The sequence below is a fragment of the Vigna angularis genome, chromosome 4 (genome assembly GCF_016808095.1).
Source record: "Vigna angularis cultivar LongXiaoDou No.4 chromosome 4, ASM1680809v1, whole genome shotgun sequence".
Taxonomy (NCBI): Eukaryota; Viridiplantae; Streptophyta; class Magnoliopsida; order Fabales; family Fabaceae; genus Vigna; species Vigna angularis.
Window position 1 is genome coordinate 19,192,667 of NC_068973.1, and position 19,964 is coordinate 19,212,630.

General features: G+C 34.1%; 1 protein-coding gene across 1 annotated transcript; it reads right to left on the reverse strand.

Moving 5' to 3' along the window:
• Positions 1-8,935: 8,935 nt before the first annotated feature.
• On the reverse strand, positions 8,936-9,535 carry LOC108330367 (uncharacterized). The gene is made up of 2 exons (XM_017564850.1): positions 9,212-9,535; positions 8,936-9,124 (listed from the first exon to the last, which is right to left on the reverse strand). The coding sequence occupies exons 1-2, from the start codon at positions 9,533-9,535 to the stop codon at positions 8,936-8,938; spliced, it is 513 nt and encodes a 170-aa protein (XP_017420339.1).
• Between the last annotated feature and the right edge of the window lie 10,429 nt (positions 9,536-19,964).

Below are 19,964 nucleotides of genomic sequence, written 5' to 3' on the forward strand. Positions count from 1 at the left end.
TTGTTCATGTAGAAAATGTAATGTAAGAGAATCATAATGTAACATAAAAAATGTTCTAACAACTATGTTCAATAACAAAATAAAACTAATAATCTACATAGTCATCATCACTTTGCTAATCACTTCAACACTTTTAATTCATCAAAATACACTTGTTTGAACTCTAATTAATACATCAATTTGGACTTGTTTAAACTTCCAAACATCACAGAATCACAGCAGAACGAAAAAGGACCTGTAATGACTGAATTTTAGAAAATGTTGATCAACCACAACACCAAATTTGAGGTTTAGGAAATTCTTAGCTTTTTGACCACTTTCCTAGCATCATTTCACTACTTTACAGTTGTTAGGATGTGTACAATACACACTCTTAGGTTACTTTACATGAATTCCCAATTTCTCACTTATTTAGTACACTTTTATAGGTTTTAAGTAGTCAAATTTTAAGTTTTAGGTACTTGATCCAATTGGACATGTTTCTTACCTTCATTTTACTAGTTTAAACTTGTTAGGATATGAAGATTAGACATTCTTAGGCTAATTTAGGTGAATTTCAAATTTCTCACCTATTATAGTGTATTTATAGGTGCTCAATAGTTAAATTTTGCTTTTGTTGTTATTTTTTAATTGAGACTTCATTTTTATCTTTCTTTTATCTTTTCAAAGTTCTCTAGATAGTTAGTTTACTGTTTTGGATAGTACTTTAATACACTTTTCATTCTTAGCACTTTTAGTGTATTCTACGTACTACTTTTACATTATAGGTTTTAATAATTTGAGTTTTAGGTACTTTTTGTAGTGTGAGTTCTTAATTACCTAGGTTTTACCATTCTAAACTTGTTAGGATAGTTTCTTTTCCTAGTTTAGTGCAGTTTGCAATTGTAGTTTCTTTCTAAAGCTTGAGACAAGTTTATTTGATGATGTTATGCATGTTCCAAGTAGTTGTCACTTGTATTAATCCATAAAAAGCAAAAAGCATATATGAGTTGCTTAAAATCTAAGAGCAAGGTGTTGTAACTGTTTTTGTTCAATCTCTTCACAGTGATTGATATCTTTGTTGTGTCTTAGGCCATTTAACATCTCCTAGCTAATATTATGTACCTAGATCTAGTGAATTAGGACTTCCATTGGCTTAGTTTGTGCTGTCCAGTTTGATTCCAGTGTGTGTTTTCAATTCTCGTGTTAATTTTGGTTTAAAAATGTTGCATGATTGGCTACAGTAGGTGTGATTTGAAGCATCTGGTTGTTTCTTTGCATTGTGAATGTTTGAACAAGTTTATTTTACAATTTCAAACCTGTGTGAACTGTTCATTTGGTCAAATTTGAGCCTGCATGTAAAATCACTTCCTAAACCATCAATTTTGGTTAAATTTGGAAGTGAACTAGTGAGTTTCGAGTGTAGTGTGATTCCTTGTTGCTTCAATTTTTAAACACCTTTAAATTGATGATATAAAGTTGCTTGAACCTTCACTTGAGCTTTACAAACACTGCCACTCATTTTTGGGTTTGAAAGCACACTTTTAAAGCCATTTTTATGGTGCAGTTTTCATTTTTAGTGTTGTTTGATTTTGTACATTCTTTAAATTTCAATTTTGGGTTGGCAAGAGCTGGTTACATGTTTTCAAATGGAATTATATGATCAAAAAAGTGTAATCCAATCATAAAAATCATTTGAAAACCAAGAAATCTAGTTTTGAAACCTAAAAACCAAAAATCACAAAATCTGCACTTTTCTTTGGGGACTTTCATCAAACAGTTGCGTTTTTATCAAACACCTTACTACACTACTTTTGACTCTTCGTTTTTTATTTTTCTTGCGTGTTTAATCTGATTTAGTGCCTCTCCTAGGTTCCCTTTGTGTCCCTCTATTGATTCAAAGCTTAAAACCATTTTGAAATCCACTTGTTTGGCCTACAAATTGTGCCACAAAGTCTATTACCCGAAATTCAAATCTGGTGCAGTGCAGATTTTTGCTATGACTGGTACAGTACTAATTCCTCACCTTTTTAGTAGACTTTTTTAGGTTCTAACTACTCAAAATTGGAGTTTTAGGTACTTGTTTGCTTTTGAGTAGTTTCCTAGTGTCATTTCACTACTTTAGACTTGTTAGGATATTAACCTTAGTTATTGTTAGTCTACTTTAGGTGAATTGCCTCTTTCTCACCCTTTTAGTAGACTTTTTTAGGTTTTACATACTTAAACTTTGAGTTTGAGGTAATTCTTTGCTTTTGACAAGTTTCCTAGCTTCATTCCACTAGTTTACACATGTTAGGATGTTCAAATTAGTTAAAATTAGTCTACATTAGGTCTATTTGCAATTTTCACACTTTAAGCACACTTTTTAGGTTCTAAATACTCAAACTTTGAGTTGAAGGTAATTCTTTGCTTTTGACAAGTTTCATAGCTTCATTCCAATAGTTTAGACTTGTTAGGATGTTAACATTACACCTTTTAAGTGTTCATTAAGTGTAGTTGCAATTTCTCACCTTTTAAGTACATTTGTTTAGGTTCCAACTACTCAAACTTTGTGTAGTTTCAAACCTAAAAAACTACCAATACTACAGATATCCTTTACAAATCTATTGTACAGTTTCAAACCACACCCAAAAACCGCAATATGCAAGACAAATAATGAAAGATAATGCAAATATGATTATGAGTAAAAACCAGATTAAGTGGATTATGTAGAGAAAGTAGAAAAGGAAAAGGATGATGACAAAAGTGAAAAGAGATGACAATAATGATGAACGAAGGAAAAGAGTGGAAGAATTTATGCAGAAAGTTAACAAAAGGTGCAAGGAAGAATTGTTGAGCACATCAAGCTTGCTATAGGACTCAAACAACGAAGAAAGTTAGGCCTTAACCTTGGGTTATTAAACTTATTAAACTCTGCCTACAAAGTTTTGACTCTTGTGTTGAATTTTGTTGTGGAAATTTCTATTCAAATATAGAACAAGAAACAACATGGAATCTATCACTATTTCACATTTCTATTCGAATATAAGGTAACCTTTTTCAGGTTTCCTCTTTTATTTCCTCTATTGCACTATTGTTTTATCCCTTTTGGCATCCTAAGCAAAGAGTCCATTTAAGAAAGCACACTCATCTGTTAACCAATACAGGAAAGGGAGTTTGCAAAGCGTTAAAGAGTGTGTGTTTTTAAGAGAGGTAGAGAGAAAAGAGAGATTGGAAAAGGAAGGGCTGAACTGAAGATGATAGAGAACAAAATCAACAAGCAAGTAACGCAGGCGAACACCGGTAGCCAACGACCATGACCTTCTAGAAGATGACTCTAAGGATGTTCTTGGAATGGCTAGTCGAATGACGAAGACGGCTTCCTTGATTGAACGACGAGGATGGAGCGCAATGATGGTGGAGGGAACAATGTGCACAAGCGGCAGAGGGAGTTGGGAGAAGAAGTTAGGGGAAGAAAGAGTTGGGAGAATCTGAATATTGGGGGAAGAAGAGTTTTCGCGAAATGAGGGGGAAAATCTGAATATTTTCAGGTTTGCATACTAGGTTCTAAGTCTAATACCTCTTACATATTTGTCAATAAGTTTCAAACCATTCACAAGTTTGACAAAAACTCAATGTATACAATATCATAAAACTCCATTCAACATAACTTAACATTCAAACTCAACCTTCTCAACATTTTAGACCAAGATAAAATTCAAGAAACAAGAATGAAAATAATAGGACATAACACATACAATCATTCAATTTCAGTTAAGGTCCTCATACCTTTGCCTTTGCTTTCTTTTCCTGCTTAAGTCTTCTTTGTAGATTCTCTTCCTCCCTTTCTAGCCACAATTCAAACTCCTTAAAAGTTCACCCTAACACATCAAATGGAAGTGTATTTAGGTTTTAGTTGCAATTTAAATACAATTAAATATCACTGACTACATACTATTTTCAGATGGTCAACTTCTCCCAATTTGCAAGACCTCAAAATTTGGCACCAGCTTCTAATAATTGAACACTGGGTCTTCCTCCAAAAACCTAAATTTGCAACATATAATAATCTTAAATATGCAACACAATCATTACTTAGACATACACTTCTTATCGGCTAATTAATCTACATGAAAATAAAATGGTTCACAACATCAAATTTTATTAGCTTCCATGAAATCTACCAATTTTCTTTCATAGACTATTGAATTAACGGAAAACTTTTAAGACCAAGAAGCTATATATTTGAGGTCAAATATTACTCTTCAATGTTGTGGAAGTAACATAACTTTAAGAAGACAATATCTACTTGCATCATAATGAATCTAACCTATCACATTTACTTATGTTTTTGACCAATGCACCAGATTTAGAAGAACATAAAACCTTCAAAAATAGAGCAATAAAGAAACCTCCTAAACTAGTAACACTTGTATCAAATCCTGTGACAAAGTCCATTATATAAACAAATCAATCCTTGGAATTCTTCCATCCACATCACAAAAGCTAGCTAGTTCTCAGACAACAACCCATCACAGGATCATTTCAATAGATGTGAAAATTAATGGGCATCTAACAAGTATTTAATAGAAAAAAAAAGTATTCAAATGAAATAGAAGCATACTTTCAATGGCTTACCACAACGACCTCCTCACGATATCCGCGACCCACGACCTCTGCCGCTAGAGGCAAAATCCAATCACGAACCCTGGCTGCAGAAACCCCAAAATGAAGTCAACTAACCCAGTTGCAGAACCCCCAAATTGGCACAAACGAACAACCAGCACAACCCACAGAGCAGCGTCACTGAACCTCGCACACAACCCCCAAACCGCCTTCAATGAACCAACCAAGCAAATGAGTGTGGATACGAGAGCACCACGAGATTGTGGAGACGAGAGCATCAGCGTTAATTAACGGCAAGAACACAATGGGGAAGGAAAGGGAAGGGGAGCTGGAGACGAGGGCAAAGGGGAGGGAAATTGGGGAAATTTTGAGTAAATGGGAACGAATACCCAATTCGAGAACTTAACCCATCGCGGACATTACCGAAGGCCAACGACCGTCGTTATGTTATGTCACCAGCTCATGACCCTCGGTAAATAACTTAAGGCGAGCCGTCGAAAGATCCTTCGGTAAATGGCTTTTCCCGAAGGACTGAAGACCGTCGGTAATTGCCTTCGGTAATCAACATATTTCCTGTAGTGTTAATTTCATGTTATCTTTTCTTTACTTTGTGAATTGCCTTGCACCTTCCTCCATTTTCTTGTTCTACACAAGTTGTTGTTCCATTTTTATTCTTTTACACAAGCTGGACAGGAGATATTGTAGTTTGCATAATAAAATGAGTTTTACTTTAGCTTCTTCACCTACTTTAAGCAAAGGTGATCCAAGTTAGAAGAGAAGTTATAGGGTTTGGTCTCTTAGATGAGTATTTATAGAAATAATGGTGGAAAAACGACTAAGAAATGAGGAAGCTAAGAAGGTTATAGAGAAAGGCTCATGTCTAGGGTGGTCGAGTGGTGTGGTGTTTGAAGGCTCTAAGAGAGATTAAGTCAACTCTAAGAGGAAGGTGACTAGAGGGGTCTCATGGGTTGCTTTAGTTTTGGTCTTAAGATGAGTAGTATGACCAAAAATTGACAACATAACTTTACTCAACATCAAAGATGAATACAAGAGTGGGAGACGCTTCTATTTACAGGCTAAGGGTGTCTTTTAATTTCTAAAAGCTAGACCTAAAAATCCTACCTTGGCTAACCTGGAGAGTAAAGAGAAAATCCTCTCCATTAGGAGAAGGACAAGTGGCAAAAATCCTCACTAATAAGAGGGGGACCTGTGGTCACAACCTATGAAAAATCATCTTCATTCCTAGAGTGACATGTGCACTAGTACAAAAACAGCGTACATCGTTGCATATTTTTTGCCTTTCACGTCGAATTAGAGATCGACATCATATCAGGAGACATTAAATTGACGTCGAAAATAGAACAATTCGACGTTAATAAAATTAACGTCAAATTTTGTCAATACTCGATGTTAATTATTTTTTTGTTTTTTTTAATTAATTGTGATGCTTTCTTACAACTCTACGAGACTTGAAACGCGGAAAAACAACAAATTTTAGTTTTTGATATTTTATAAAGCATGAACTATGAACATATAGTGTAGTATCAACAACAAACAATAATAACAAACAATAACAAACAACAAACAAGTTCAATCAAACAACTACAACACACAGGTTCAACCAAACAAAAACAACAAACAAGTTCAAAAAAAAACAAGTTCAACAAATTAGTTCTTCAAAATGAAAAACGAAAACTAACCTTCAAAAGTGGGTTCGTCGAAATAAAGTATTGCCACTAGTGAGAGAGAAAGCATAATGTGCCTAAGAAGAACAAAAACACGAAAAAAAATTTGTCAAAACAAACGAAAATCATACTTAAAGTAGTTAATTAACATGCATTTGTAACAAATGAAAGAAAGATTACATGTGATGGTCGTCAAACTTTGTTCCATAAAAGTTTGAGCAGAGAAGATGATATTGCGCGCTAAGATAAAGTGAATGAATTTTCAATCTTCCGCTCAAATTTTTATTGAATTCACTAACCTTTTAACGTCTAACGTTGGGGCATTCGACGTTTTATATCCTTCTGACATCTAATTCTAGCGAATTCGACGTCATATGTAAATAAATTTTCACCTTCGGGCGAAACATTTTCGTAAAATTTACTCAATATAACAAATTGACCTTGAATTACAAATCTAAACGATGTCTAATAATTGCATTTATTTACAAAAATGTCACCGGTCATTTTTAACGTTGGTTATTCAGTGGTTGGACGTTGAACGCATGTTATACGTTGTTTTCACACTAATGGTGACTACTAAGTAGGAGGAAAAACTCTCCAAAGAGGTGATAACACATGGCATGGATAACTGATGAGTGCATATTTATGCCCACATTTATGCTTTAAAATTAAATTTTTGATGAAATTCATGTGCTTGAATGATTGATTTAAAGAGGATTTGTGATGATTGGAATTTTTGGGTTTAGGAATAAAAAGAGACTTAAAAAGTGATTTTTAGTTGCATAAATTATTCTTGGATGTTCTAATATTTATTTGTGCAGCTGAAATTGAAACTTTATTGGTCCAAATTGCAAATTAAGGCCAAAATAAGATTTTATTTGAAATCCTAATTGGGTGAGAAAGAGGGTTGCCACGTGGCAAGCTCTCATTGGTCGCGCCCTTCCTCAGTCAAAGCTGGTAAAAGTTGGTCAAACAGGGGTTTTGGTGTAATTTTCGAGAATTCTGAAGGGGCTAAAGTGCAAATAGAGGAAATTTCAGGGTATTTGTGCAATTTTGAAAAGTCAGAAAATCTAAAAGATAAAATTCAGTTGTTGAATTTAATTTGGGAATATCAACAGAAAATATCTTCCAAATAATTTTATCATTATCTAAATCTTTTAGTTATTTGGAAGATATATAAGATAATTGAGTTAATATCTATCAAATATTCTTTAAAACTGATTTAATCTAATGAATATTTGAAAGATATAATATATCAACAAAAAATATCTTATCAACAAACTATTCAGAGTCCAAGCCCAATCAAGCCTATATAAAAAGACCCAAGGGAGGCAGAAAAAGGGACTTCACTTAATTCATTCATTCTCTCATACTCCTCTCACTTTTTTTCATCTTGTATTCAACTCCATTCATGGAGAGCTAAGGATCTAGGGCTATTCTGCTGTAATTCCATGATGGATTCTGAGGTTACGTTCAGTTAATGCAATTGTTTATTTTGATTATTAATTTAAGTTGTTCTCTCTTTGTGTCTTATATCTCTCTATCTTGTTAAAAGTAAAGATTTTTTCATCATAATGTGTTTGAATCTACATGCATATTGATTATATGACTTCTAGGGTTTCTAGGTTTAATTGAGAATCTACTTTGATTTAATTTAGGAACTTTCATATGATTAAATGGTTTTTACTATCAATTGAGAATGTACTTTGGTTGGTAGTAATAATTTCAACTATAATTAATTGAGAATTTACTTTGATTGATTAACTTTTAACTTGGTTAGGAGATTTAAGAATAGACATGATTAAACACAATAGAATTTGATTGAGAATGTACTTTGGTTGAATTTATTGTGAATAATCTAGAAAGGTTTGGCATTTGATTGAGAATTTACTTTGGTTAAATGCATGATCGCCCTCAAATTAATTAAGAATGTACTTTAATTAATTTGAAACTTAAACAATAATCAATTGAACAATTATCCGTGAATAACCGATGATGAATCTATCTTGGAAAAGCAGTGGAATTAGCCTATTTCATCATAATTATTTTTAAGCTTCTTATTTATTCTTTAAACACTCTTCAACCATTATTTTTATTCATAAGCATTGCATAACATTCATAAGAGTCAGATATTTGAAAGCAATTCCGTGTTCGTTGGGAGACGACTCAGGGTTATGTTAACCCTATCTACTTTCTTAAATACTACTTGGCAATACTGAAGTTGCCTTGAAAAGTAGTATTAATTTGATAGCCTCAACGACAGCTTATCAAATTTATCCACCAAGTTAGATAAAACTTTGACCCCTTGGTCAATAAGGCCATAATTCACATCCCACTTTGGTCAACATTGACTCTTGGCCCTTTGTTGATTTAAGTGATTAAACCCTATTCTACTTGACCAAAAATGCAAGGTCAAAAATAAATCCTATATCTTTAGGCCCATAGTACAGAGCCCAATTAAATCTTACACAACTTGGTCAAAAATACAAGACTTAAAATTATTCTTACCTACTACAAGTGTTTCACCCTACACCTCCAAAGACTTCATCCTACATGTAACATCCCAAAATATATAGTATAGACTATATTAAAGAGAAGCTACTGCACCTCTTCTAACCAGAACTCACACTTAGACTCGGTCTTATGAATTGTTTCTCAAGCAAATCTTAAATTTGCTTCTTCAGCTCAGATAACTCAGCTGGAGCCATTCTATACGGCGATATTGATACTGGTCCTGCTCCAGGCACCAGATCAATAGAGAACTTGACTTCCCTCTGAGGAGGCAACCCCGACACTCCCTCAGGAAACACATCCAAGAAATCACTCACAATTGAGTGATTTAAACCTTGCTCACTCTGCTCAACCGCCAGATGCGACAACAAAAGAAAACAACAAGCTCCTTCCACCAACTCTTGCTTAAGCTACCCCAAAGACAATAATACTGCCACTTCTTCTTCAGGAAAGACTAACTTCTTCTCACCACAGTCTATGAGAATGCGATTGGCAGATAGCCAATCCATCCCCAAGATCACATCCAATCCTTGTAAAGGTAAACATATGAGGTTTACCTTGAACGAACGCCCTTCTACAACCATAGAACATCTAGCACACAAAGTAGATGCCTTGACCAACCCTGAAGTGGGAGTAGCTACAGCCAAATCATACTGTAACTCCCTCACAACTAAACCCAAATCAGCAACACAATCCTCAGACACAAATGTGTGTGTCGCTCCAGAATCAAATAACCACACAACACTCTTTACCATTCAACATACAACGCCCAACAATAAGAGTGCCTGAGCTGGCTGCCTCTGACCCCGAGCGTACACCCTACCTGAAGCCTGTGGTCTGGCACCACCCCTTGGATGAGCTCTCCCAACCTTATGAGTCTGCGGACCTGTCCTCCTGACAGTAGAACAGTCCTTGGCGTAATGTCGCTCAACCTGGAAGATATTATACCTCCTAAAACCTGCCATTTGAGGACAGACTGACTTCAAATGAGGTCCTCCACACGAATAACACGTCACTCCCCTAGAATGGCTGGACTGTCCTGATGGCACTGAAGACTGAGAGAAGGAACCGCTAGACCCATGAGAAGGAGGCCTAGAGTAGGGAGTCCTTCTAGAACTGGAACCACCTTTGGACATCACCTGTCCTCCCACTCTCAATGGCTGACTCTTCTGGCTATCAACTTCCAACTTGGTCTTCTCCATGACTCTTGCCATTTCGACCAAAGCAGGGAATTCCTTAATAGAAAGCCCTTTCACTGACAACTTGATTTCTCCTCTCAGGTCATTCTCAAATTTTTGACATTGCCACTCTTCACTCATAGGCACTGTATGAAACCTGATTAGATGCTTGAATCGGTCCGCATACTTTGAGGCTAACATATTTCCCTGAACCAACTGTAGGAATTCAATCTCCTTGGCAAATCTGACGCTGTTAGGAAAATATTCAGCATAAAATTTCACCTTGAACAGCTCCCAAGTGATAAGAGTGTTACTGCCCTCCAGTATCGACCTCAAGCTACTCCACCAATTACTAGCTTCCCCGGACAATAAGTACTCTGTGAAAGCCAATCTATTCTCCTCTTAACACCTCTTGGCATTAAAGATGTGCTCCATATCTCTGAACCACCTATCCGCCTCATTCGGGCTAACCTGTCCATTAAACTTGGCTGGACGGTGCTGCAAGAAATCCTCCCACCGGTCAACAAGTCCAAATATTGCCTCTGAGAGGCCTCAGCTAAAACTCAAGCAGATTCCAACTGCTGCATTGCCGTAGAATTTTGCTGTACCAAAGCAGTATTCTACTGCTGCATCGCACTGATCACCGATTCCATCATTCTCATCATATCATGTGCATCAGGATTTGTGGGTGGAGGAGGAGTAGGCCTAGGTGCCATCTTCTGCTTACACAGAGAGAAAAGACATCAGTCCAACTCAAAGAGACAAGGATTACTACTAGACATGACTAAGAGTACACAAACAAAAGCAAGGCACACTCAAAACCTACAACATTCCTAAGGAAAGAACTGCTCTGATACCATTAATGTAAAATCCTAAAATATATAGTATAGACTATTTTAAAGAGAAGCTACATGCATGATAAAGTAATACAGTTATCCATCTAGAGTATAAAGTGTTACCTTTACAAGCATCCAAAAACAACTATAAATTTAAACTTTATATAAATACAAACCAAAAGAAACTCAAAACTATACACAAGATCCCTATTAACTAAGCCAACTACTCAGCAGCATCACCTCCATCCAATGCTTGCTCCAGAGAGACCTCTTCTTCCGCTGCTCACATCCAAAGGATGGTCATTGCAGAAGAAGAACAACAGGATATACAAAATACAAGCACACAACAGGGTAAGCTAGTTTAAACAAAGATTAATCATACATCAATTTATTTAACTTCATACAAACTTATTATTCATTCACATCACTTAAACCCTTTACACATAACACCACACTGACTTTGACTGTCCGGACTTAGAATGATTGTCAAGCTATGGCGGGTTGTGCACTCGTGGTGGCTTCTACTGCTTTGCAAAGTCGTTGCCAATGGGTTTCACCCTACCACACTCACGAGGTTAGTCCGTTATCACTCACCTTGGGCCATATTGAAAGCACCCAAGACTAGGACCTCCTACTACTCCTTACAACATGGATCAATCCTCTCTACTTAAGAATGAAAGACCATTGGAGTTTCAGGATAACCCCCAAGACTAAGCTCCTGCATCCATTCTAAACTTACTTGAATCTCAACTAGAGATTTCACTTTGAATCACCACATAGGGCACCACCATGTCTCCTCTCCTTGAGGATCATGGAATTACGTCCATTAACCACACTTGAACTTTACACTTTTGAATATAACTTACATCAATAACCACGAATATTACATGATACAACTTCAACTTTCTTCATACAACACTCAATGTTCATTTAAAACAACTTAATATCACAACAAAAATTGAACTAGAACTGAACCCCTGGCACAACACACACCTTCACATAGCGAAGCCATAAGCTTCTCGCACAACGACCTAACTCGCCTTGCGAAATCCTTAGACAAAGACCAACTCCTCTTAACTTCTCGCATAGTGACTAAACTCGCTATGTGAATAAACTGTGAAATGTACTAGACCCCAACCCCTCGCATAGCGTCCCAACTCGCTATGCAAGAACCTCAGACAGAGACTCAGACTTCCTAAACACTCGTTGAGCGAGACCCACTCGCTATTCGAATAAAAAGAATAATGGTTCCAGACCCAACCAGTCGCATAGCGATTTGATTCGCTATGCAGATTGACAAATAGAGAGCAACCCTCTCAATCCACTCGCACAGCGCACCCATCGCTATGCGAGAGCCTTGGCAGAGAGCACCTCGCCAAGGTGACTCGCTATGCGAAACCATTCGCACAGCGAGTCTGCATAATCTGCAGAACGAAATTCTGCAGAACGAAATTCTGCAGAATTATGCAACTCAACCCCTCTTTACCAATTCCACTCAACTTTGCCAACTTCTAACACTCCTAATTCATTGTATATGCTTAATTAGACTTGACTAACTAATTCTAGACCTTTGTAACCTCAATCTAAAGTGTTTATACATCAAATTTTACTCTAAAACCTCAATTTCATTAACTTAGAGATCCAAATCAAAATTGACCACTTTGAACCTGATTTTAACCAGTTTGATGACTCAAACAAGTCACAAATTACCTGTCTAAACTACCCCAGCAGCCCCTAATAGCACTTAACCTCTAATACTCAAATTGACTACCTCACTTGCTCTAAATTACACTAAACAAGCTCAATTCACTACACATATTACTTAATCACCACTATAACAGATTTCTCACATGAATATATGCAATTACAACAGCAAACAACATCTCATTCAGTTCATAATTATCATTCCATAGTTTTCACAATTTAACATTTCAAGAACATACACTTACAACCTGAATTTTCAACCAAACAGCACTATAACACAGAATTTTTCACCTACAGCACAAACTGATAACTGAAACTCAACCTAGCTTCCCTTACCTTAAAGATAAACAGCCCAACTCACAGAATCACTCCAACCGTACCTTGCACTGTAAGGGAACTCAACAGAAACCTACAACTCACCAATTGGTGATAAAGAACAGCTCTTAGAACCTAAATTGAGCTAAAAATTGAAGAATAAAATCGTGTGACACATGCAACAGCACTACTCTGCATGATCCAGAATCAAGAACAAGAGAAGAAAGGGAACAAACAGCTTACCAGCTGGAATCACATAATTGATCGATCAAGATAGAAGTTCTCAACGCCAAGATCGCCTAGGCACCTCCTAATCGTCGAACAGAAAACTCAGCAAAGATAGATTGTAGAGAGAAGTTAGAGAACTCTGAGGAATAGAGTTCTAGAGAGATGAAGTGTTCTTAGAATAATGAGAAGTGTTTATAAAATTCTATTTATATTAAAAGATTATTGTAATGTAAAATAATCTGTCTCATTATTTTAACACACCTATCTACTCTGTAACACTCTATTTTTCACGTCCTTACATTCCTCCAAATATTTCGAAAAGCACAGTTTTCTAGTTTTTTTCCTTTTTATTTTAATTAAAATTTTTATTTTAATTAACTAACTATTTATATAAATATTTTAATTGATTCTATTTATTTTGAATTAAATAATTTAGTTTGTAAATATTTAAAATTTATTTTAATTTTTTTTAATTTTATAGAATTTATAGTTTTTTATTTGCAATAATATATTAATGAATTATTTAAATTGATTAAATTTTTTGTTTTGAATTATTTTATGTTTTATTTGTTTTATAGTTTTTTAATTTTTTATAATTTTAAGATATTTTGTTACTTTTTTTAACAAAATATTAGGATTTTATAATTATATAAATATTTTAATTAATTAAATTTATTTTGAATTAAAATTAATTGTTTATAATTATTTAATATTTATTTAAAAAAAATTATAATTTTATAGAATTTAATGTTTGATTTGTTTAATATTTAATATTTATTTAAAACTACCTAAAAATCATTTAAAATTTTCATATCAATTTTACATGTTAGTTTTATTTTAATAAATTAAATAAAGTCATACAATTTATTTTATAAAAAAATTAAGAAAATTAAAAAAACTAATAGAGTAAATTAAATATATATAATTAAATTATGAAATAAATAAAATAACGTAATAAAATTAAAATATTAAAACATCAAAATAATAATATTTAAATTATGATTGATTGTGAAACTTGAAACATAGCATTAGTCTAGTGCAGCTTTTTTTGCTGATATTATTTATGCTAAATTTATATAATATTATTTATTATACATACTAAGTAGATAAGTGGTATGAATCATGTATCATATTTTAAATAAAGAACTTAAAAACTCCATCGGACGGACATGGAGATCCGATAAGGATAAAAATTGGATTTTGATATCCATAAAGGGAGAATTGAATTTTAATCCTCTTTTCAAATTTTCATATTCGATACTTTTTTTTAAAATTTGATTTGTTTTTATTTAGATACTTTTTTTTTAAATTTGATTTGTTTTTATTTAGATACTTTTTTTTTAAATTTGATTTGTTTTTATTTAGATATCGACATCTGATTCACATTTCATCGTATATCAAAATTTGATAAAGGAAAAATCAAATTTTATAAATTTATGCACCTGTTGACGCAAGAATCTTAGAAGAATACTCTCTATGCCAATCACCAACACAACACTAGCATTCTAGCTGCCTCAAACATGAATAACCTTTTGAAAAATCTCTCTCAAATATCTTTCAATCTCTACGAAGGAAGGAGAGGAAGAAATAATGAGATGCAGGGAGAGTGAAAATTAAAGTATATATTCAAAGTTCATCCAACATCATATAATTCCTTGGTTAAAATCTTTTAGTGCACAACAACCTTATTAATTATGAGGATATTTATGAAAATTGGAGGTGCAAGACGAAACCCTTGGAGGTGCAGGGTGAAACACTCCTCTACTAAAAGCTTCATAATGACCTAAGATGGCTTAAGAGAAAGAGGCTAGACTACTTCAACTCTTCTTAAAAGTGTTTAATTACGACTAAGAATATAATGTTTTTTAATATTTTAGGATCGTTATTTTGGAAAGTATTTCTAGATTTAGAATAATTTTTTTTTCAAAATGAGTGTTCTGAAAAAGTATTTCTAAATCTAAAAAATATTTTTTACAATATTTTTTTTGAAAAATCTCTTTTTATATTTCGAATGAATATTTCACAAAGTATTTTTACATCAAATATACCTTCCAACATTTTGGAATATAAAAGAAATCCAAAATAGATTTCGAACCTGAAAATATCTTTCAAAACACTTATTTTGAAAATACTTTTATATTTCAAATCGAGAAAAATCTTCAGTAATTCTAAAATATAAAAAAATAATTAAAATAAATATTTTCAAATTCAAAAATACTTACAAGTACTTCCTGAAATATCCAATCTAAAAAATATTAAAATAAAAAATATTTTATTATAATTTTAATGAGATGTAATTTTGGAATTTCTCATTTTATGAGATTATGCGAAGAAAAAAAGTAGAGAACATTAATAAAAAGAGGTTTCACCCTGTACCTCCAAGGGTTTCACTCTACATCCTCAAATTCCATATTTGTCCTCAGATTAATGAGGTTTTGTGAAAATTAAATAAAGTGGTTGACCAACTTATTAAATAACCTGACCTTGTTACTTGTTTTTGTACCCTTTCACCTCTTAGTCTTCCATTTTCGTTGCACTTAAAGCATTTTGAGAGACATTTGAGAGAGATTTTTTGTTGAAGAAGTGTGTTGGAGAAGTTGTTGTGGGGTTGTTGTTTTCGTGGTTGGCATTAGAGTTGGGAGAGTGATTTTGTTTGAAGTTTCTCGTGTCAAACAAGTATATGTGATGGAAACCTAATTAGGCAAGTCATCCAAAGGAGTACTAACTCATGCTAAGGCTAGGAAAGGGAAGTTGAAGAAGAACTTTTAAAGGCTCTTTCTTGATTTTCTTTCTCTATGTCTTAGAAGGATTCCTCTTTTAATACTATATGGTTTTTTATTTTGTAGGATACAATAAAAGCAAGAGCCATGGTCAACCAATCAGATTTGGGAAAAGCACTTCAAGGGATTAGCACTAGGGCCGCTCCAGCGCCCTCAAACAAGGGGGGGCTCCAGCTCAGATGCACCAAATGCACTTCCTGGCTCACGTGCGCTCCAGCGCCCTCAGACAGGGGGGGCTCCAGCCCTAGCGGAGCAGCCTGAAGCACGTTTTGGCAGCACTATCCATGTGACCCAGCATGCTTCCCGTGACCCAGCTGACTTGGCCTTCAAGCTCGTCTTTTATTTTGAATTTTGGAGGGAATTTAGCTCAGAATTGAGGCCCTTCACCTATAAATAAGAGGGCATCCCCTTTGTATTTTCTCACTTTTGAGCTTAGTGAAATGCTACAAAAATTAATTTCCAGCCCTATTGCTCTTGAGTCACTCTTGATTTTCTACTTCTCCACCATTCCTCTAGCTTCCTTCCTCTGTAGGAAGGCCTTCTAAGCTGTGAGGCCTCAACCACACACTTCACTTCACCTTTAAACACTTCACTATTTTCCATTTTCCGCTGCACCTATTTCCATGGTTGTTCTACTCTGGTTTGGAACTCCTCCTTGCGTGAATCCAGCTGGAAGTAGCTTCCATCAATATGGGTCTATTTGAAATCTCCACATCTTAATCGAATTTGGAAATCTGACGCATACCCCCTCGATATCAAAATCTGATCGGATATCAAAATCTGAAAACATGTACATCGGATGTCGAAATTAGATGAAGGCCGAATCGATTTTTGAAATCTGATTCGTGCCTGTTCGCGTTTCCATATTTAATTCACTGTTTTTACAACTTGTATATACAAATCCCTCTCCTTTCTCTCTCTAAACCTTCTACACACAAATCCTAATACAACAACTAATATTAACGAAGAAAAAGTTGAACAGATGTAGCAACACATATATTTTAATGGAAAGATGTAGCAACACATATATTTTAATGGAAAAGGAGAATTTGATCAAAGAATAAACTGGTCAAAAAAAATTTATTTTTATTAAAAATTAATCACATCTTAATAAAAGACATTATAAGTATTTCAGAAAACTATGGAGGTATAAAATGAAACCCTTAAAGGTATAGGGTGAACCCCTGAATAAAAATAAATAGGCTTTCTTATTCATTGAATTGGCATATGAGTCTAGGCTCACATGTTTAACTCATATTTCACATGTTTAACTCATATTTTAGGTGATGTCATTTCTTTCTGCACTCCTATAATTTCCATTATAAAGGGTGTAAAAAATGCTTTGCCCCTTCGATATCACTTCTATGTTATTGTCATCCCTTTATTGTGACTATTGTTTATGTGAAAAACACGTTTTTTACTGTATAATCTATACATTTGTTTTATAAAAAAATTACTTTTGAATTATATATTCTAAAAGCTGTTTTCTTTTTGTAAAAATTACATCAAAATTACATAATATGAAAGAAAAAATATATCAATTAAAATACATTTCTTTTAAAGGAAAGATGAGAATTTCATATAGAATGCACAAGTAAAATATGAAAATGAAATAAGAAATCTTTTTAGGTGAGTTTGGCTTATGTATTCAGTCTACTAGCTCGACTAAGAATTTTTCTTTTTTAATAGCATTTGCATATAAAAATATTATGCAATTTCTTTCATAATTGTTTTTAATAATGTTATGGAATATTCATTCTAAATATGTGGTATATTGGTCATACGATTGGTTTAAGAAAAAACAGAACACGTGTATATAAAGTGTTATAAAGTAAACCTTCAAATTATTTTTAAATATATTTCAAAACAAATATTTTAGTTACGAAATAGACACTTTGAAAAATATATTATTTTTGTTATTGAATAAGTTTCGGAATATATTTAGCTTATCAAAATGTTAATAATACATTATTTGTTTCTAATAACATATTTCTCAATTATTTTGAATGCACCACGAAATAGATATTCTGGATCTATGATATTTTGTTTATAAAATAATGGTATTTTTGAAGAACAATACCAATCCATATGTCCAAATTATTTCTTTGATAACATTTAAAATACCATTTGGTAATCTAAAATAAGAACAAAAGAAAAATAGTAGGCTCGCGTTATGTCAAGACAAATTAGCATGTTGGGTCAATAAATTTATTTTTTAAATTGGAAAAGTGAAAATAAAAACATGTATTATGCTAGGCTTTTATTTCATTTTTGGTGTAAAAGAAATGATAAGCTTAAGATCCAATATATGTGTTTCGAAATTATAATAAATGTGGAGATATGTCTTGAACAACTTGTTTTTCATATTAGTATTAGATATAAATCAGTTAGAAACAACAGATAAAATAATTTACTTAAAACTATTAGAGGTACATATGAAAAAGGATATTAATTACGAAAAACTTAAATTTATATTCTTCAATATTTTGTTTCATATTTATTTTTACTTTTTAATATCGTTATATAGTTGTATAGGTCCATAAGTCATATATTAAACCAAGAAGCTTGTTATTTTTTTTAAAAGTATTTTAACCTTGGTACTTTCTTATATTATTTCTATGATATAAAAAGAAATATTGAAGTTTTCATCTTAAAATATCTTATACTGGTAATTTTATTTGTGTTTATTGGTCATATCATTTGACCTGCTATCAAACTATTATTAAACAATTCATTAATATATAGTCCTATGCACGAGATATATATACTTCGGCACAATGAGGGTGTGTTGGAAATTTCAAATCGCCTAGTTAGAAATAAGACTAATTTAGAGTGTATTGTATTATGGCAGGAGTTTTTTTTCGAGATTTTTAAAATTGTTTTTAATTTCCGACGGTTTTAAAAAGTAGTCGTCCCTAAGTGTTAATTTTTCTTTTTAAAATTTTTTTTCCAGCGGTTTAGTGAACATAACTGCAACTAAGTTTTTTATTTTAAATTTTTTAAATTAATTTTCGGCAATTTTTTTGCAAACCTCATGTAAGCACTCGCATATATTTAATAATCCTTAGTTTTCAATCTCTAGTTTTCCCCTTTGCGTTGCGCAACTGTTTTCTTTTTTCATCTTCTGGCTGCGCTCCTTCTTTTCCACCACTTCCCACTCGCTTTTCGTTCTTCCCTTCTCAGCTTCTCTTCTCTTTATTCAAACTTCTCACCATAATCGTTATTGTCGGTTACCACTCATTCTCTCCTTTTTTATCCTTTTTGTAGTTTGTAATCGCTTCTATGTTTTTTCGCACACACGAATCAAATTTATATGAACTTAGTCGATAGGCACAAACAGCACAACCGTACGTCATGCACGAAACCACCCGCGGAGGCTGAAGCTGCACGAGGCCGCGACAACGGACCGAATTGACGTGATGAAGTTTTTGTTGGAGCGTTGCGACGAGAAGTTGGAGGTGGATTCAGTGGACTCGGAGGCGAGAACTCTGATTCACGTGGGGGCGAGAGAGGGGCACGCGAGGGTTATCGAGTTGTGCGTCTCGATGGTAGAAAAACCTAATCGCGTGGACTATAAGAGGAGGACCCTACTCCATTACGCGGCATGGAAGGGACACATGAAGACTGTGGAGTGTTTGTTAGAATGCTCAGACGTGAAGTGCGTGAAGGACAGGGAGGGGAGAACAACGTTTTGTGTTGCGGCGGAGGGTGAAGAGTCCCACACGCGCAGGCATTTGATGGATTTGCTGGGGTTGGGTGACGTGCTGATGCGTGCGGCGAGGTTGACGACATTCAGGGCGTGAAGAGGTGTCTAGGGGAAGGGGCGAGAGTGAACGGGAGGGACCAGAACGGGTGGACCCCATTGCATTGGGCTACATTCAAGGGTCGAATAAAAAGCATGAAGGTGTTGCTTGAACACGGTGCTGAGGTTGATACTGTGGATAATGCTTGCTACACTCCCTTGCATTGTGCTGCAAAGGCAGGGGATTTGCAACGTGCCCTCTTCTTGATCACTCATGGTGCTTCTATATCACATCTCAAATCTTTTCCTTATCTTGCAGCTCACCCTCTTCACTTGTTCGACTCTTTCCAAAATCAGGTTTCTCTTCCTTCTAAATCTAACACACTCATGTATCACTGAAT